Source organism: Lottia gigantea, assembly GCF_000327385.1.
Source record: "Lottia gigantea unplaced genomic scaffold LOTGIsca_56, whole genome shotgun sequence".
NCBI classification, from domain to species: domain Eukaryota; kingdom Metazoa; phylum Mollusca; class Gastropoda; family Lottiidae; genus Lottia; species Lottia gigantea.
Window position 1 is genome coordinate 42,832 of NW_008709919.1, and position 20,790 is coordinate 63,621.

The 20,790-nt window shown below is 34.7% G+C and overlaps 1 protein-coding gene across 1 annotated transcript in view; it reads right to left on the reverse strand.

Moving 5' to 3' along the window:
- LOTGIDRAFT_234824 (hypothetical protein) overlaps nucleotides 1-20,790 on the reverse strand; it is a gene marked incomplete at both ends in the record, with an annotated part of 75,506 nt that overhangs the window by 12,396 nt on the left and 42,320 nt on the right. Inside the window, 36 exons of the mRNA XM_009063153.1 lie at nucleotides 233-871; nucleotides 1,114-1,222; nucleotides 1,784-1,999; nucleotides 2,582-2,769; nucleotides 3,370-3,562; nucleotides 4,074-4,229; nucleotides 4,469-4,760; nucleotides 5,111-5,334; nucleotides 5,919-6,195; nucleotides 6,525-6,601; nucleotides 7,245-7,634; nucleotides 8,292-8,384; nucleotides 8,824-9,041; nucleotides 9,561-10,161; nucleotides 10,501-10,569; nucleotides 11,110-11,322; nucleotides 11,574-11,758; nucleotides 11,993-12,046; nucleotides 12,100-12,153; nucleotides 12,207-12,260; nucleotides 12,314-12,494; nucleotides 13,085-13,231; nucleotides 13,576-13,682; nucleotides 14,102-14,265; nucleotides 14,439-14,547; nucleotides 14,733-14,838; nucleotides 15,090-15,305; nucleotides 15,575-15,638; nucleotides 16,131-16,207; nucleotides 16,401-16,784; nucleotides 17,105-17,197; nucleotides 17,817-18,037; nucleotides 18,399-19,040; nucleotides 19,263-19,377; nucleotides 19,658-19,846; nucleotides 20,454-20,644. Of these exons, the coding sequence (XP_009061401.1) occupies nucleotides 233-871; nucleotides 1,114-1,222; nucleotides 1,784-1,999; nucleotides 2,582-2,769; nucleotides 3,370-3,562; nucleotides 4,074-4,229; nucleotides 4,469-4,760; nucleotides 5,111-5,334; nucleotides 5,919-6,195; nucleotides 6,525-6,601; nucleotides 7,245-7,634; nucleotides 8,292-8,384; nucleotides 8,824-9,041; nucleotides 9,561-10,161; nucleotides 10,501-10,569; nucleotides 11,110-11,322; nucleotides 11,574-11,758; nucleotides 11,993-12,046; nucleotides 12,100-12,153; nucleotides 12,207-12,260; nucleotides 12,314-12,494; nucleotides 13,085-13,231; nucleotides 13,576-13,682; nucleotides 14,102-14,265; nucleotides 14,439-14,547; nucleotides 14,733-14,838; nucleotides 15,090-15,305; nucleotides 15,575-15,638; nucleotides 16,131-16,207; nucleotides 16,401-16,784; nucleotides 17,105-17,197; nucleotides 17,817-18,037; nucleotides 18,399-19,040; nucleotides 19,263-19,377; nucleotides 19,658-19,846; nucleotides 20,454-20,644 (7,308 nt within the window). The remainder of the gene's footprint in view (nucleotides 1-232; nucleotides 872-1,113; nucleotides 1,223-1,783; nucleotides 2,000-2,581; nucleotides 2,770-3,369; nucleotides 3,563-4,073; nucleotides 4,230-4,468; nucleotides 4,761-5,110; nucleotides 5,335-5,918; nucleotides 6,196-6,524; nucleotides 6,602-7,244; nucleotides 7,635-8,291; nucleotides 8,385-8,823; nucleotides 9,042-9,560; nucleotides 10,162-10,500; nucleotides 10,570-11,109; nucleotides 11,323-11,573; nucleotides 11,759-11,992; nucleotides 12,047-12,099; nucleotides 12,154-12,206; nucleotides 12,261-12,313; nucleotides 12,495-13,084; nucleotides 13,232-13,575; nucleotides 13,683-14,101; nucleotides 14,266-14,438; nucleotides 14,548-14,732; nucleotides 14,839-15,089; nucleotides 15,306-15,574; nucleotides 15,639-16,130; nucleotides 16,208-16,400; nucleotides 16,785-17,104; nucleotides 17,198-17,816; nucleotides 18,038-18,398; nucleotides 19,041-19,262; nucleotides 19,378-19,657; nucleotides 19,847-20,453; nucleotides 20,645-20,790) is intronic.

Below are 20,790 nucleotides of genomic sequence, written 5' to 3' on the forward strand. Positions count from 1 at the left end.
TCGAGAATCATCCCTGATTGAAAGTTAAAAAGATTCATCTTTTCTTGCGACTCCACCATATATGGAAAAGACATATATTATAGAAAAATGGAATGTGAAGGGATTATGCAATTTTCGTGCAATTTAAGTTCTTTTGAAGACTATTTATATATATTCAAAACACAAAGCAACTCTTTGAAAATGTTGACTGTTCCACTTAAAATAGTTGTTTAATTATATGAAGAGAACAAACCTTCAACATCTACATTTAAGGCATCAGCAGTTTCCTGCACAGCATCAATGACTTGAACGTGTTCGATGTCCATATCAGCAAAGGCTTCTTTCTCGGCAGCTTTTCCAACAATGAACCTGTCAGTCTCTGTTGCAGTCACATTTCTTGGAATGAATGTCTTTGCAGTGGCCTTTTCTTCACCATCCAAATACAATTTTAAACCAATTTGAACGCTCCATGAAATTTTGACAGAGACAAAAACATTGAGTTGTATATCTTGAGTGAGGATTGACCATTCTTGAGTGTCAGTGCTGATTACTAGCAGGAAGCTGTTTGTTTTTCTGATCAAAGCTAACCCATAACCATCTTCCTTATCAGCTCCACTGGTAAGCAAGACAACATTCTCCTCGAATTTGCGAACACGAATATTAAATGAAATAGTCAGCCCTAATTTACAATTCATGGGATTGAGAATACAGGCCACGTTATCTGATATTGTCATGTATTGTTTTTGTTCACTGTTCAACTGAATTGCTTTGTTGCCTTTCATACCATCTGTGAACGAGGGGTTATTAAACAAGTCAAAATTACCAGATAATGTAACTAATTTGTTCTGTTCAATACGAAGGAAAAAGAATTTGAAGACCTTGATTTCTTCCTCTGGAAAAAAAACAATATGAATTAAATAAATGACAATTCTCTGTATCTTTTTAAATTCATTTGACATTGAAATGTAAGAAACTAATTTGAAATAATTTTGCTAACAAATTGAAAGACTGTAGACTATAGAGTGCATAATGCTGAAACTGAACCATAGACACATTGGCAGGAAAATAAATATCCAACTCACTGAGCCACCATCTTTGATTTTGGGAGATTTCACAGACTGAAGTCATACTTACTGGTTATATCAGTCCATGTTGTCTTTCCAGGTGAACATTTCTGTACGTAATTTTCCAGATTAACAAATCCTTCACCATAACATTCATTGTTAATATCACAGACATCCGACTACAAACAAATTATATAAAGACTTGATTCCAATCACTCAAGTGTGCAATTGAGGGAAATATTTGATTTACACATTACATTTCATTTCACAAATGCACAGACCTCGTATTTTTTTTCCATAAATACTAACAGCATGTATAATGTAACTTTGTTACCAAAAAAACGACTTATGTGTTCAATAGGTTTCAGGGAAAATTGCATATGAGTATAGCAGGGTCCAATTTAAGCAGCATTGCATTGCAGTTTGCGATGACCCCTTTTGCAATCCAATATTTCCTTTGATAAGCCAAAATTAAAATTTATCATGTTGATCTGCAAAAAAAAATCTAATTGTATATTTGAATGTTTCCTACTGGAATATTTTAAATTACTTCCAAATTCTAAAGAAATGCGAATCAAAATTTAACTTGATTAGCCAAAATTAAATTTCGACATAAATTGCTAATCAAATTTCAAATCTAAATTAAACTCTGGTGTATTGCACTATTGTCTAATTTACTTACTATTAGAGTAGATGATATCCCATAAAAGTAGTGCATATGATCCATGCAGACGACTTACCTTTAAGGTGCAACCATCTTTGGTACAAGAGTAGCAGGCGGAATCGTATGATACAAACAATGCCTTAGTAGTACTGTCTAGTTTTCCACCATCATTACTAACAGCAACACGATACGTATTAGCTGTATCTACTTCACATCTGACTTGTTCATCACTAATAAAGGTAGCATTGACAGTTAAAGTATCACCAGTTGCTGTGAAAGTGACGTCTGTTCTCTGGAATCATGAATAATATATAAGTGTAATCTGTTTATTGTGGAGTAGCTTAGAATCTAGATCAAGTCCCTGGGTACAACATCATATCCATGGTCAGGGGTGGGGCACATGGTGGCTTGGCCCAGGCAAGTGAGAATTAAGCCCAGGCAACTGATCTCTTTCAAAACATTCTTCAATTCAGCAGTTATTGATAAATTTGTAGTTTAATCATCAGGTCTTCATTTTGATGGGATTTTAAGGCTTCAGAATCCTCAGAAATGCATTCTTTGGGCTTTAAAAGGTTCCAAAATTGCCTTAATCACTTAGCATTGGACACAAAAGCCGGGCCCAAGAACCATTCACTTCTGGTGATATGGTATGTAAAATTCTGCATTAAATGTAAAGCAATAAATCTTGCATGCACATTATTTAATAAGTGTTTTTTTTAGTTCATTGCATAATGCACAGATTTCTTTTCCAACTTATTGAATCAGGCCAAAAATGATATGGATATTACATAAGAAGAGACTTTTTCAATCAAACCAATTTCATTGGTGTTTCAGGTGTGATGAATTATGAATCCAGCTCTCAGTCAAAACTTACCTGCATTTTTTCCAGTTTACAAACTAAATTTTCAGACTGGATGAAAGAAGCACCAAAGACAGCGATCTGTTTGCAATTAGAAAGTCTGGTGTCACAGATTGGTTTCAAGACTTCATAAAGTACTGGTGGTTCTTGTTTATTGAGTGAGCAATCATCTCCAGTATAATTCTCTTCACATTCACATTCACCTAATGAAAATAAACACAAAGATGTAGGTAACGCATCAGCAGCTTCAGTTGATACTACCAGACTGAAAGGCTCCCTAATAGTATCCCTTAAAATCATTTCACACCAAAAGAAGCAAGCATTAAAATATCTTAAAGATGGGTTCCCATTTTCATTTATAAAAATGACTTGAAAAAATAACAGTTTGTTTTACATGTCCATAATTTATTCATAATCAGCTAAATTAGAAGAGAATTACGAGCAGAATTTCAATGAGTGACCGATCAAGAAAGATCAAAAAGTCTTTTTTTGTTTATCCAGACTCTACATACATGGACATTTATCATTGGTTAAAACTCTTAATTAGATGCAATAAGAACATAACGATATGATTGAGAATACATGATAATTCATTAGAAACACCAATTAATCAAATAATGTGCTTAATTTGACACTAAAAAGATAAGGAAACCCATCTTTAAAGGTAGGCTCAATGGATCTTTAATCCCACTTGATAATCTTTGGATGTGCATTCTGGTATTGTGGCAAAGATATTTGACATTTTACAAACAGACATTTTAAGGTTCATTCAGACTTGAATGGATAATCACAAAGTTCCTTACCCTCTACACAGGTACCATGTCCACTACAATCACCATCACATATTTTATCCACAATATCTGGTGGTGGTATGATTTCTTCTGTACCATTGATATTCTTTGTTTCCCACAGTTCAACATTGTTCTCAATGGTATTGGTACACTCTTCAATAAAGTTATTGAAGGCTGATTCAGCCCATTCTACAAGATCAGTAATCTGAAAAAAAGGCAGTAAGAATATCAAAAATTCTTGTATGAAGACCATTCAAAATAAAGAAAACATCTTAATTGTAGGCCTGCACATACTTGTGTACAGGTCTGGAAAAAAAAATATTGAGATTTGCCTTGAAAAATCTGGAGATTGGGTGAAAAGTTAAGAGATTTTTTCAAGACACTTAAATTTTAAACTCCAAATTGATTTTTTTTAAAAAAATAAATCTTGTAAATTTATTAATTAAATTGATCATAGGCCTACATAACACAGTAAAAATTAACAAATCTATAATTAGGGATAGGCCTCCCCTCTATCCAGGCAAAATAATTCTAGAAATAGTACCTGATATTTCATATTTAGGAGCCCAAAAAGATTTAATATTGTCATTTTTCAGTATGGATTGATTCAAAACGAATGTCAAGGTGAAATGAAATGTAGGCTGCCTGCATGAACAGAAGAATTCAAGTTTGAGTGAAATTGAAAAAAAAGATATGTTTGGCTTGAGGAAGTATACCTTTATATCTTCAATACAAGTAGCCAAACTCTCAGTTACTGCAACACCAGCTACTTTTTTACAGGCTGCTCCTGATACTGATTCTTCAATAACTCGTTTACATTCTGCTGCTGCTTGTACTTCTGTTCTACCACTTGCAGTCGGCCATGACACTTCCTGTAATGTTATATGTGATTCTTCAAGTTCAATAATGTTTTAATAACTTATATCAGAATTGAATGAAACTATCTGCTTTACTCAGATGAATTCACCTTTAGGGGATATATTGATCAGAATCATGAAGACAAAGTTTGTAAGGCATCCAACTTGATAATGAGGAAATTATGACCTTGAAGTTAAAACAGTCGGAATCAAAAAAAAAATTGTACAACAAAACTACAACTAATCTTACTTACTGGGAAAACATAGTTGATGTCAAACTCAAAGAAAACTAAAATCTGTTGAGTCAGACATTTTTTAGGTGGATTCTGGGTATCAAGAGATGTCATTAGTTTCTCAGTGATGTCTTCTCCTCTCCTTCCACGCCTGCCTCTTTGTTTTGTGCTCACTGAGGAACAGGAAGTGTCTTTGGTTAAGAGTCCACAGACTTCTGTTTCACCTTGACAGCTACAGAATATTGGTTCCTTTTCAACCTTTTTCTCCTCTAGTACACATGATCCAGTATAAAGTGATTCTTCTTTTGTGACTCTAAAAACAAAACAAAAATACTTCCTTGATTGGCATTTAGTAACTGGGGTATGAATAACTGGACACTTTACTTTAATAAATAACTTTTGACGTTTCGACGATAATGCTTTCGTCTTTATCAAACAATGATAGAGGAAAGCATCATCATTGTAACGTTGCATGTTATTCATTAAAGTAATTGTTATCCATATAATTGTGTCCAGTTATTAAAGCAAAAACAGTTAATTCATAGAAGTCTTAATGCATCTTTCTCTTATTTTTATAGCTTATTTTATCATAAAACCTGGGAAATATAAAAAAATGACTTGGCAATGTTCCCCATCTTCATTGAACTAATATCAAAAGCATACCTCCAACTCTTTGAGAATTCTGTGGGTTGTTTGGTTCTCTTTGTGAACAAGACACCAGTTTGTCGTATGATCAAATCATTAGTATTATCACCATCAAAATTACCACATAAACCTATAGCATTGTCTCTGTCTACTGTAGCTGGTTTAATCCAGGCATCCAGATATCTTCCTCCAACAGCCTTTGACTTCCTGACTTTGACCATAGCACCAGTTGGTAATATCACCTATGTTAAAAATGCTAAGTAATGTCTTCTTCTTTATAGTAATTTGCATTTGTGATGCCTTATAGACAAATTGAACCTGGCTGTATATTCTTAGCATTAAGATGTTCTTGGTCTTAACTTCTAACTTGGTTTCTAAGATATCCTAACGCTAAGATAGTTTTGAAATGAAATGAAATGAATGGAGTTTTACGTCCTACTTTTCTGCACCATGTGGGCTAATGAAGACGGGCAACGCCATGCAGGGTGCAATGAGGGAAATTTTGCCAGGACAGCGGCATAAGCCTGCTTTTTTCGATTTCCAACTGTCGATGGATCTTTAACGTGCACAGCCTGTAGCACACAGGGCCTCAGTTTATTGTCCCATCCGAACGTCTAGACACTTTTTCCATGTCAGCCCCTCTCACCTGTATCACTGACAGGGGGAAACCGAAAAATTATCTCGACCTATGCAGGGATTGAACCCTGGACCTTCAGGTTAGCGAGCAAGCATCTAACTCACTGAGCCACCGCGGCTTCCTAAGATAGTTTTGAGAATACATGGCCATTGTTACGTAATTTAAGATCAATCATATCAAAAAACTAACCCTGAATTCTTTTCCATTTCTGTATCTTAAGATCCTGGTACCAGGAGTCAATTCACCATTCAAATATAAATTGATTGTAAGTGGTGTACGGCGGTTTGGTTTACCACGCATAGAACCACATCTATCAATGACTACCACATCATCACCAGATCTAACAGCAACAGCACAAGTACATGCTGCTTTATTCAAACAACTTCTATAGAAGCCCTGTACTTCGTATGGTAGAGTTTTGTGTTTATACATCAGGAATTCACCTTCCAAGAAATTGTTATACTTTCTACAAAAGAAAGAGGCCGATACAATTGAAATAGATTCTTTTTCTGCATCTTAAAATCTGTTGAAGGTGGCAAAATTATTAGGAAATCTTGGCTACATTAGCACTTTCAACTTTGAACTGACAAAGGATCTTCAAATCCCATTCAAATAATAATAATAATAATAAACTCTTAATTTTACATGGGTCAGAATTAGGCCCAATACACAAGGAAATGGTCCTGTCTAACATTCACTCCATGGGTACAATATAATAAATGAATGGAAAAAATAATAATAGCTCATGCTGCTGCGGTCTGCATGAAAATATAGATAATTAATAGTTATACCAACCTTCCATCAAATGTTTTCATATGAGGATCACCTGTACTACTACATAATCTGATTCTATCTTGATCTATTATAGTTACCTGTAATACAAACATGGCAATAGTTTTAACATAAAAGAAGCAACAAATAGTCAAAAATGGAATTGTAGACTATTTATATCAGGGATCATGATGTGCCCATATATGCTGGACACGACCGACTGTCCTGCCAAAAATGTCCAACTGCATTTAGCCTCTGTCGGACATCAAGTATATGTCAAAAAAAAAAAAATGTTATTTTATTTTCCGTTATAATAATAGTATTTGTAAATGTCTGTAAATGTCTGGCAATATTTCGCAACATGGCAATATCTGTCAATGTAAAACAGCAGTTTGTCAATGGAAAATAATAATTTGTCAATGTGAAACCGTATTTTTTTCAAAATACACAAATATTTTGTCTATGTAAAAACAACATTTTGATAAAAGATAAATTTTTGTCAATGCCAAACTATATTTGTCAATGTCAACCAAAATTTATGAATTCAAACCAAAATTCGTCAATGTCAACCAAAATTTGTCAATGCAAAACTATATTTGTCAATGCCAACAAAAATTTGTCAATGTCAACCAAAATTTGTCAATGTCAACCAAAATTTGTCAATGTCAACCAAAATTTGTCAATGTCAACCAATATTTGTCAAAGTAAAAAAAGGAAAGAGATAAAGGTGAAGAGAATACTTACAACAATAATATGCTGGAAATTCAAACTTTCAACCACAGTGTTCCTAATCAGTTGAACTGAAATTTGGATTTTACGAGTCTGATCTTTGTCTTTCAAGGAATCAATGGAGGCCTTTACTGGAATCTTGAGAACAGTTTCCCAATTAGTCTGAGTGATATCAGCTCCACAGAATGCTGTTTCCTCTTTACCACCCATCCATCCAATCAGAGCCTGGGGTATTTCACGTCTGTCAGCACACTTTATTTCCTTTTTGACACTCAGGAATGATGGTTTGATTCTGAAGCGACAATCCTCATTGGCAGCACAGAATAGTCTTGGAGGGAATAATGTTGATACCATTATGTATTCTTCAACTCCACCTTCGTATACTGTGATTTCTTTTGTCAAGACCTGAAGAAGAAAGTTCAAAAACTTCAACTCTATGCTTATATTTCAGATTGATGCAATCCCATTTTTATCAACTATTATGCAGGAGGGCTGAGTACGGGACCAAAGAAGTGGCATAGGGGTCATTTCTGTGTATACGTAAAAAGAAGGAGAGTTTCAGCTCTCAGAGGCATTGCTATGTTATCATGTCACAAAATACAAAACAACATTTTCAGTTTCAAACAAGAAAGCATGACTCCCCACTAGCTATTATTTAAAGAAATAACAAATATTGCATTTTAAATGATTATATGATTCTTTAACATCACAAGCTTCAAAGCGCTATTTTGAAAATTCAAACCTAAGACTTTGATGAGAATCAATTAGTGCTGGCACGATATATAGGTGAATTGATGTATTGCGATATAAAATGCGACGATGTATCGTATTGTGACGTCGTGTATAGATACTTGGCGATTCCATTTATTCCATCAAAAAAGTGCGGATTTTTGTTGTTATAACAGTTGTTATTAGATATAATAATTTTTTTCACTGAAACAGTGGACGCTTACACTTTTATCAACTCAATTAATTCAATTAATTAATTAATATATAAAGAAACTTTGAAGTATCGTATCGTGGCATGATTGAGGATATCCAGCACTAGAATCAATATCTTACCTGAATGGATGTTTGGATAACTTCACTCATTCTTTCTGGACCACTAGTTTCAAAACAATCATTGGTAAAACATGCTGATACACCACATTTAAGCTGAAATAATGAAAATTACATTCAATATGTATTGAAGAGAACAAATTATCACTTCTCTACATATCAATTAGATAAGTCCCTTTTATGACAAATTTATGTTGTTACATTAGGTAACAAAATCTATAGTATCCAGCAAAACAAGCACTTCAATTCTAATTTTCTTTCTGTGATTTGTCTGCCCAAAGTCAATAATAAGCAATTAAGAATTTTTCTCATGAAGTAGCAAAAGGTTTTATTGTACAAACCACTTGATTGGCGCCATATTTCAATGGCATAGAACATAAGTTGCATAAAAAATTAATCAGATCATGGATGATAAGTGAAGTAAACTGGGGAGAAAACTTAAGAAATCATCTAGATCTATATTTCAAGCAGAGTTGATCCAATTGAAATAAAAGTGAAAATAACTCAACATTTAAAAAAAAACCAAAATACTTACGGAGCCACCAAATGTCAATTTTCCAAGTTTGCTTTCATCAATAGTGGTTGAGTTTCCGTCTGTTACTGTAACTGTTTCAATGACAGTTTCCCCAGAATAAAATTTCACAGTGTATTTTTCATTTTCTACCTCAGTTAACTTCTCAAAACTACACTCTAATGATATCAGTTTGTCGACCACTACTTTCAATTTTGGTGCCATTTCAAAGACAGGTAGCTCTAAAACATAGTATTAAGTGTGATATACAAAGAACAGTAAAAAAATGAAATGAATTACTTTTCTGCACCTATTTAGTCAGATGAAGACAGACAAGGCCATAAAGTGTTCAATGAGGAAAATTTTGACAAAATGGCATGACTTTTCATTTTATTTGTTCAAATTGAAATGAAATGAATGAAGTTTTACGTTCTACTTTTCTGCACCATGTGGGCTTATGAACACAGACAATGCCATGCAGGGTGCAATGAGGAACATTTTGCCAGGACAGCGGCATTAGCCTGCTCTTTTTCGATGTCCAACTGTCAAGGGATCTTTAACGTGCACAGCCTGTATCACTTGGGGCCTCGGTTTATTGTCCCATCCTTTATTTGTTCAAGGGATCTTGATATGTAAATCCACTCCTCCAGGAAAATGTTCAACAGCCATCATAGTTTATTTCTGCTATAACACTATGCCAACTTACATGTATTTCTGCACAAAATTGTGGCAGACGTCAAATTTCAAAATCAAAATCTTACCTGTGATGACTTTCAATTTTTCAGTTGTTTCTTCAATAGCTTCGACAATCTTCAAACTTTGAATGGTAAAATTAGCAAATCTTTCCTGTTCTACACCACAACCAATGTGAAATTTGGTTGATCGTGCAACAGTAGCAGCAGTTCTTGCTATGAACTTTTTGTTGTTTACTTCCAATTTTTCATCCAAATAGAACCTCAAGCCAATCTGTCGGCTCCAAGAAAATTTGAATTTCACAAATTTATTAAGAGACACTTTACTGACAGACACAGACCATTCCTTGGTCTTGGTGCTGACTTTAAGATTGATGCGTCCATTTTCGTACCACATGACCATACCATATTTGTCACGTTTCTCAGCCCCACTACTCAAGATAATTCCACCTTCAATTAGAGACTTAAATTTCAGCTTGAATGAGATGGTCAGACCAAGTGGACATTTTTCAATATCTCCCAGACATTCGCCGACCCTATCACCAAGAACAATGTACTGTCCTAAACCATTTAGAACTATGGCCAATCCTCCCAATGGTCCAACGTCTGTGACTGGTGATCCAACAAGAGTTAAGTTATAAGCCTTCGTAACCAAGATGTTGCCTACTATCTTCAAGAAAATCCAAGCGTATCACTTTAACATTTTTGGCTGAAAAAAAAAACCCAGAAAATATTTACAAGTTAGTAACGAATTGTATTTTGCTGTTTACATTTGAGCCATATGATACTATACCATATTGAGAATGCTGTAAAATAGATAACTTTGCAAGTCAAGCACTGACATTCATGTAGTTATGACCAACTTTATCTTATACTGTTATACATCGCATCATCTGGACATCAGAATGGTGTTTTTCAGATTAATGCTAATGGAATTAAATTTATGAGAATTATAATTGTTACCTTCAAGTTTTGTCCACACTGTACTACTCTTAGCTGTTTCACAAACCTCACTTTCATCTTCTTCATTGACAAATCCATTTTCATAACATTTACCTTCAATCTTGCAGACGTCATTCTATAAATAACAATAAAGGGAATTTAGTGCTGATTTTTTCCTATCTGACCAATTCTGTGGTCTGAATCCATTCATATTTAACAAGATATGTTCATTTAATATATGGGGAGCCACGGTGGCTCAGTGACTAAGATGTTTGCTTGCTAACCTGAAAGTCCAGGGTTCAATCCCAGCATAAGTCTGGATAATACATTTGGATTTTTCAACCCGGTTTCCCCCTGTCAGTGATGCAGGTAAGAGGGGCTGACATGGAAAAAGCGTCTAGTTGTTCGGATGGAACAATAAACCAAGGCCCCATGGCCTACATGCTGTGAACGTTAAAGATCCCTTGACAGTTAGAAATCAAAACAGAGCTGGCTTATGCCGCTGTCCTGGCAAAATTTCCCTCATTGCATTCTGCAAGGCTTTGTCCGTCTTCATTAGCCCACATGGTGCAGAAAAAAGGACGTAAAACCTTTCATTTCATTTCATTTAATATATAAATATCAGATTAGCATTAAAAATCTCTGATTTCTCAAAAGAAAAAAAACCTGAACTCACCCTCTCTGTACAACCAGTATCAGTACAGGTCATACAAGTTGAGCTATAGACCACAATCTTTAGAGTAGCACTGAATTCTATTTGATCATTACTGATACTAACAAAGTAGCTACTTGATGGATCAGGTACCATACACTGTATCTGTTCTTCACTTTGATAAATACCAACATTGATTTCAGCAGCTTTACCAGTATCTATTTGGAATGTTGTCATCTGAAAATCAAATCAGTTGAAATTTAAGGAAAGTATGAATGGGTTTGTAAGCCAGCACCAGGATAACTTTCGGAAGCACTTACCCAGGATTGCTGGTAAATATTGGCATACAAATGTCTTAATGAAAACAGTTAAAGCCTTTCAAACTAATTTGTGGGATTTTGCAGACGTCACTAGTGAAAGATCACACTAACTGAACGTTAAATTGCCAAGGTCTCTATCAAAAAAAAAATTACATTTAGTTTACTTACTGTTAATTTTTGGAATTTACACCAAATGGTTTCAGCAAACTGAAGGCCATAAATATTGATAATGGAACAGTTGTTTTGAAGAGTATCACACAATGGACCTTCAGATATAGAAACAACATCAGGTGGTCGAGCAATAGCTATGGAACAATCATCTCCCTTAAAACCTTCATTACATTCACATTCTCCTACAAGTAAAGTTAATAACAATTAGATACCTCTAGATCAAATAAGAAGTGGAGAGTTTCTCAAAAGGAGCTAGCGAAGAATTATTATTGGAAGCTGCAATTCCCAGTGAGCAGCACTGGTAGGTTGTGAGCATTATGACGTAACCATTTGACAACACACAACCAATCAGAGTGATGAAACCCAATAAACACATTGGTAACACATCTGGTTCTGTTATCCATTGGTCCACTTACCTTCCTTACAAGTACCCTTTCCACTACATTCATTGGGACAGATATCATCAATTGCTGGTGGTAACAAAGGAGTGTTATCTGGTACTGTTATCCATTGGTCCACTTACCTTCCTTACAAGTACCCTTTCCACTACATTTATTGGGACAGATATCATCAATTGCTGGTGGTAACAAAGGAGTGTTATCTGGTACTGTTATCCATTGGTCCACTTACCTTCCTTACAAGTACCCTTTCCACTACATTTATTGGGACAGATATTATCAATTACTGGTGGTAAGAGAGGAATGTTATCTGGTTCTGTTATCCATTGATCAACTTACCTTCCTTACAAGTACCATTTCCACTACATTCATTGGGACAGATATTATCAATTGCTGGTGGTAAGAGAGGAATGTTATCTGGTCCTGTTATCCATTTGTCTACATTAACCTCAACATTCAATATACATTGTTCTTTGACATTGTCCAACAATACATTGACCCATGTGTAGTCTCCAGTTAGCTGAAATTAGATACAAAATTTGGTAAAAAACCAGACACATTTACAACAAATCCAGAAGGTCATGCCAACACTTGGTAGGTTATTCTTCTTGGGTGCATAATCATATTGGGTGCAGGTACATATTTGCACAGTGGCGTCAAAATACGTGTCAGAATGCATTAAATCAATTCAATGTTTTGAAAATTTTCTTGGGAGAACCATGACAGACACCGCATAAGAGATTTTTGACTATAATGTTTCCGCACAGTTGCTGCATTTTGAATTCAGCCTTGAAAGTTGTTCCCACTTTGTGTCTGTCTGTCCCCTATTCGTACTGCTACACGTCTGCATCTATTTTGATTTCAATATAACTTAAACCTATTTTCAAATGAAATATGACAAATTGTAAACATCCAGATTCAATAGCATAGATATACTGAACCAAGTAATGAGCTGTCATGGCAGCCAAATTGAACCAAATCAACAGCCCCGATTGGAACCCACAATTCATATCAATTGTATATCTGTAATTTGAACACAGAATTTGAAATTCATCTGAATTTGACAAGGACAAGCCCACGTAAACATGTTCTCAAATCTTTTAGTCTTACCATGATATCATTAACACAGAATTCTAATGAAGCCTGTACATTGTCAACACCAATTATATCTTTAATGTCTTTAACTGCTGGTAATGATCCCAGTTTGTTATTACAATGTCCTTCTGCTTCATCAAATTTAATACCATAATTTACAACCTAATATAGAATAATCATTTATGAATAATGGAATACAGTTTAATGGTATACTTCTCCTGAGTTTTACTGTACACAATGTAATCTTTATCCCTAAATAGCACTTAAAGATTGATCATTCATGAGTGTTCTTAGAAATAGATGAGTTGAGTCAAGGTGGAAAAAACCAAGACTGTAGAAAAGAAGTGCAGGCTTTCTACAGCTCAATACCATACATGTCTAATGTATAGCCTCATCATCTATCTTAGAACTCATCACCCTGGTTCTTTAACCTAAAAGTGGAGTTTGTGGTCATCTTCGACAACCAAAGGACGAGCAAGAATTAACATGGGCCCCCAAAAATTTACCTTATGAATATAAGTAATATTATATTCAAATGTTACTCTTGGTTCTGTTGAGACACATTTCAGTGGTCGGACTGAGTCTTCTGATAGCCTATTAGTGATATCTTTTACTGTAATATAAATTATATAAATCAGGACATGAGCAACTGTTAATCTCATTTCCAATTCTCCTTGTTGCATCAAATTTTTATTCCATCGTAATCTAACAAGATTTATACCAAGGTTGTGTACTGTTGAAGTTCATTTCAACCAATCACAGTCATCAAGCAGAATTTGTGTCTAAATATCAACTATGAATAGTGGGATAGTGAAACCCAAATTAGACTATTTGATTGTAAGAGTGAATCTGATTGTCTGCTATGCATAGCTTGAAACGTCACCAATAAGTGACCTTGGTATAAATCTTGTTAGATTACAATGGAGACCAAAATAATAATAAGGAAACGAACTTATAATCTAATTTTAAATGCATTGGGTTACATGCTGTCTGTCTCTAATTATCTGATAAAGAAAGCTTATAATGATGTACCTCTACTTCTAGGTTTCTTAGATTTCTTTCTACAATCAAAGACATCAAGACCAGGTGAACATACGGCCTCTTCTCCAAACATACAATCACAGTATACTGCAGACTTCTCTTTCAATGTTGTTTTACCACAATAACCATCATACAGTGATTCTTCTTTACTTACTCTACAAAACATAAACAAAATACAGTAGTGTTTCTACTGGGGCCAGGGATCAGAAAAGAGGTTGGTCCAGTTTGAAGTCCTGGCCATGTATTCTTGAAACGATCTTAGCGCTAGGATGTCCTGATGATCTAGAAAGTACTCTTTAATTTTGAAAACAAATAAAGACCTACTTACCTCCATGTTTTTGAGAAAGCATCTGGGAATTTGTCCTTCTCGGTTGAAATTTGTCCATTTCTCATTTTCAAATCATTGGACTTATCTCCATCCAAAACACCACACAGACCTAAAAGATGTCAAAAGTAAAGAAGTCAGGTTTCTCTTTGATAACTCTTGTGTCTTGACGCAATCAATCAAGCATCTGGATATTTCTGTCTCTGTGGACACATGGTTTGAATAGTGATTCCTTATCAGGGCAGATGGTTTAGAAAGTGACCTAACTGACATTCAAAGAACAACCCAAAAACTTACCTTCAGTTTGTCCGACATCAGTGGAAGATGAAGTTACCCAGATGTTCATCAAACTCTTCATTCGTTGGGTTTTGACAACAACTTTGACACCGTTTGGTAGATAAATCTGTAAAAGACAGAAATGGCATCATTGTATCACAAATCTTCTACGCATACTAATCACCTGAATTTATTTTTAACAATGTCCATCTTGTGAATTTCAGGCAAATTTCCACAAATAACAAATTTTCTCCTCAATGAATGAATCGTCTGCACCTAGCTTTATAATCTATCACTTTGAATATTTGTGATACAAACTTCAATCATAAACTACATGGGTTTGACCATATTCAGGTAACAAGAAAGGAACATACTTACCCTGTACTTTCTAGACCTTTCCTGTGTGATAATAAAACCTTCTGTCAGCTCCTCATTTTGATACAGTGTGATCTTCATTGGGTATGGTCTATAGGTTCTCTTAGCCCCACATTTATCTAAGACTAGAACATCATCATCAACTCTAATGGCCACAGCACAATTACAGGAAGCTGTAGAATATTTGCTATCACTACAAGCTCGGTAGAAAGCATGAACCTAAAAGAAAAAACAACATCTTCTAATGCACAACTCAGTAACAAAATAACCATCATTTAAATGCCCAGTGCCCTGATGAAAGATCATATTTCCAAAACGTGTCAAAAAATATAGTGCTGCTGTTGAATCAAATTTACAGTTTTGTATGATCTTGATCCTATCAATGTTCCTTTTTCAAATAATTGGCTCCATTAGTCATTTTTGGATTTATCAAATTTTCAGTAAGCCATCAATGAAAGTTTAAATTTATATTACTGCAGATTACTTACAGCATAAGGTAAAGTTTCATGTCTATAAAGGACAAACTCTCCTTCAAAGAAATTGTCATAACGTCTGAAAAATAAAATACGAAAAATGATGTCAAAAGTGATCTATTTTACACCTGGTGACATGCAGAATTCAAGTAGTGTATTTTGACCATTACTGGAAGCTACTTTTCTGAACTGAAAGCAACAGTTTTGCGACTACTGCAACATAAGCCTTCTTTTTCAGGATTTGTACAAGTTACAGGACCACGTGCTGTGGGTTCAAATCCACTTTAAGGTAAGAAAAATTCTGATGCCCATGCCTGTGCTTTCAAGAGTCAGCCCCGTGTCGGCTTTCATCTCCTAAGACCAATATCTAGTGATAGTGGAATAGCTCAGTCGGTAGCGATTTTGATTATCTTCTACTAGGCTGTGGGTTTGAATACTCCTCGAGGTAAGAAAAATTCTGATGCCTGAGCCTTCGAAAGTCAGCCTGGAGTCAGATTTCACCCACATTCTTTGAGCAAGAAGAAATAGAGGTAATATTTTGGAAATAATATTCAGGAGAGTAAAATTTTACCTTCCATCGAATGTTGTAATATGTGGATCATTTACTGATTTACATATCGAGGCTTTATCGCCATCTTTGATTTTAAGCTGCAAGAAAAATCATAGCTTGGTTAACCCCTTAAAAACATCAGTCAGTCATGTTGCATTTTAGGCAGTTGTACAATATATATCAGTTATGTCGTTAGAAAGAGTCATTTTGAATATAGCTTGGAGTCTGTTTTCATTATTTACCCTAGTTTTGTAACTTTTGTGTAAACAAATTAAATCAAGACACACTCACCTTGACCTGTCCTAGTTCAATCTTGATGGTTTTGACTTTAGTGATGACAGACACCCAAACTTCAACAACTCTATTTTTATCTCCATCTTTTAGAGAGTCTACCACACCTTTGACAGCAATCAAATGATACTCATTCCATTTCGCTTTGCTGAGTGTCACCCCACAGAATGGTGCTTGGTCAACATCTCCAGTCCATGCTATCACAGCTTGAGGTATGACTCGCTTATCGGGACATTTCTGTTCTTTGGCAGCTCGAATACCAGCCATAATTCTCACTTCGCAGTCTTCATCATCACCACAGAAGAAAGATGGTGGTACATTACTCTTGATCTTAATCATTTCATTGATTGAGCCTTCAATAACAGTCAAACTCTTGGTAATAATCTGAATAAAAAAATATACTTTAATACAATCAAGTCAAAATCTTGTCCAAACTAAGCAATCATCTACTAGAAACATATTGGCGTCATCAGATCCAATTTTATGATGCAGCGACCATTTTGTTCGAGACAACAATCTCTATTTAACACATCTTTGGATCAACAATGTGTTACTTGACCAATTCGCTCAAGATGCACTCATCGTTTTTTTGTGTAAACTTAAAAATATTAGACCAGGCTCTACCAGATGCAGAAATTCACTCCCTTTTGAATCTTGAGATTGATAATGCCTGTATTTTACATGTTAAGCAGATGTAGTCTTACCTGAATACCAGGACTGACTCCAGGACCTACAGATGGTGGTCCTTGACTTCCTTCACAATTATCTTTAAAGCATGCCACCACACTACATTTAATCTAAAATATATTTTTGTTGAAGTATATCATTCATGTGAAACTGCTAAAACTGCTAAAGACTTTCATGTAGGAAAGACCTAGAGCTCCACTCCATAGGTACCGTCACGTGTTACAACAGGAAGGGCATGCCTGTACCCTCTAACATCTTTATGCTCTTGGTTTGTTACTCAGGCAACCATTTCAGATAGTTCACATTCAAGTGAAACTGCTAAGACTGCTAAGAACTTTCATGTAGGAAAGACCTTGAGCTCCACTCCATAGGTACTGTCATGTGTTACAACAGGAAGGGCATGCCTGTACCCTCTAACATCTTTATGCTCTTGGTTTGTTACTCAGGCAACCATTTCAGATAGTTCACATTCAAGTGAAACTGCTAAGACTGCTAAGAACTTTCATGTAGGAAAGACCTTGAGCTCCACTCCATAGGTACCGTCACGTGTTACAACAGGAAGGGCATGCCTGTACCCTCTAACATCTTTATGCTCTTGTTTGTTAATCAGGCAACCATTTCAGAGAGTTCACATAGCAAATAAAATTTTTTTGGCAACAAAACTGTCCATGCTTTCTTCAGATTTCTTTACCAAATTTGATAGGAATGTGGATCTTTTATCAGACCTACCTGCATATTTGAAGTAATTTTGGTGATCTTATTACTAGCTAATCTAGGTATAATTCCATCTTTTAATCTATCTTTAAATAATGATGTTTCACCTAGATAATATTCTATCTCATACTCTACATCATAACCTTTAATCAGTTCAAATTCACACACAAAATTGACTTTTCTACTTTCTAAGATTTCAACCTTTACTTCTGGCAATTTGGGCAATTTTGGATAGCCTGAAAAAATACCAATAAAACTATGATGCAATATCTTTAACCTTGACATGATAAACTTATTGTGATATATAAACATTATATTTTGTTTAAAATCCACGACCGAACGTGCTTATATATACTTCTTAGGTCATACAAATCTACCTAACTTGAACCTTGGCCAAACCTCTTGATATTGATCTTTCCTGGATTATCCATACCATACCCATTTACAGCTGGGTTGACTGGAATTAGACTTTCAGACTTGCACACGCCAAGCGAGCTGCTCAACCTAACCAAGCGAATGACATCATGTAAAAAAACAACGCACTAACCGACTATGCTATAGAAAATGCAGATAGAATTTTAAAAAGTTATAACTTACCAACAACTACATCCAACTTCTGAACGACTTCTTTCACAGCATATACAGCCTGCCATAGCTCGATTTCAAATTCATTCATAATATTCTGTGAACCTGGTTTAGCTTTCTTACCAAGGAACAGGTTACATTGTAATGGCGTCTGCACATCTCTGTCAAAATATTTGGTAGTTTTAGCATTGCTCTTTTTATCTACATACAATTGTAAACCCGTCTGTTTGCTCCAAGAAACTTCATAATCAAAATATTTGTTGAGTTTGATATTTTTACTGATCAGTATCCATTGCCGTTTTCTGGAACTGACAGTGATATACATTCGCTTTCGTTTGTAATAAATTGACATTCCAATACCGTCTGTTTCCTCAGCACAGCTTGACAACAGGTACGAGTCATCTTTTATTGTTTTCAATTTCAGTGAAAATGAGAAGGTCAGTCCGAGGGTACATTTATCAGGATCACTAAAACATGGATGGTTGACAGACGTCAAATCTAGGAAAGCACCAACTCCACATTTAATAGCTTTCTTATTACGTTCGTTGATTTCTAGTCTAACGTTTCCAGTAAATGTGATGTTAACACTGTTTGTTATAATAATTCTATCAATAATTTCTTTAAATGTGATTCTTTTTTCCTTTATTTCATCAACTGAAAAAACAACCATATTGTTAAGATGGATATTTGAAAAATCATTGAATATTGGAATTTCTCACAAAACCACACCCTTAATGAGTTAATGAAATCATGGCGCTTTGAATGAAATGAAATGTTTTATGTCCTACTTTTCTGCACCATGCAGGGTGCAATGAGGGAAATTTAGCCAGGGCAGTGGCATAAGCCACATCAGTTGATCAATGAAATCTTACTTACTGCTAATGACAGTCCAATCAGTCTTTGATAATTTAACTGAACAATATTTAGAAGCATCTTCTGGATCGAAGAAACCATCAGCAAGACATTTTCCATTGATTCTGCATACATCATCCTGTAACATAAAGAGACCATAGACTGAAAATAGCTCAAAGGGAAAAAAATTTAATTGTACATTCTGCTTGTGTTACAGATGAGCCTTTAGTAAGATTTTCAATCTGAAAAGTGTTACAGGCACTTGTAGCTAAAATTGTAATAATCATTTTCTAGGGACATAAATACAAAGCAATCCACAAACTAGTTGCATTCAATTGGCAAGCGAAAAATTTTGTTCTTCCAATAAAAAGGAAAAATTTTAAAAAAATCATAGTATATCTTATGAAGCATATTCTTACCCGTTCATTGCAGCCATCTTTGTTACAGACTTGACACACTGAGTTGTAAATAGTATATTCTAGTTTAATAATACTAAATGTTATACCATCATTACAAACTGAAATAGTTACTTTACCATACCATGTTGTTGGTATCTTACATATGACATTCTCTGGGCTGTGAAATTCTGCTGGTACAACAATTGTTTCCTGAAGAAAATAATGGAAAAATTTAGATGTATGTGTAGAACACAGAGCTACGCGTTAGCTTCTTGAAAGAATCCATTGCCATTAATAACAAGACAACGCAGAGCAGAATTACTCTTTCAGCTGGGGGATTTACAAACTCAAAGTTGCAGAGGAGCATCATGTATTCAAGATGGCTGAGAATTTCTGCTTCCATAGCAACATCATATCTTATTTGGTACCACACGTGTAGCAATGTGTGATTTTTGTATATAGATATTGTATACATGTATTCAATATGAAATCGTATTCATGCATCTGTTATGATGGACATGTATTTGATATGATACACATGTATCTGATATGATATTAATGTATCTGATATGATATAAATGTATCTGATATGATATTAATGTATCTGATATGATATTAATGTATCTGATATGATATTAATGTATCTGATATATTATAAATGTATCTGATATGATATAAATGTATCTGATATGATATTAATGTATCTGATATGATATAAATGTTTGTGATATGATATAAATGTATCTTATATGATATTATGCATAATAACATAGCAATAAAACATAAGCAATGAAATATATGTTTTTTATAAACTTACCCCATCTTTAACTAACTGACATTTCAATGTGTCCACCTCAGCAAAGTCTAGACCAAAGACAGTTACAGAGAAACAGTTGAATCTTTGGTTATCACAGAATTCATTACCGGAGATAGATATCAATGTTGGTGGTTCTTTAGCATTGACATCACATGCTGTACCTAGCCAATCTTTATCACATTTACATACACCTAGAAATTACATCAAGTACATGTTATTGATAATTGTTTATCTTACTAAAATGGTTACCTACAGTGTCAAAATGTACAATAATAAAATATTTTCATTGTTAAAATAGTGCTCAATACATCAATTGTTGATATATCTTTTAGCAGAG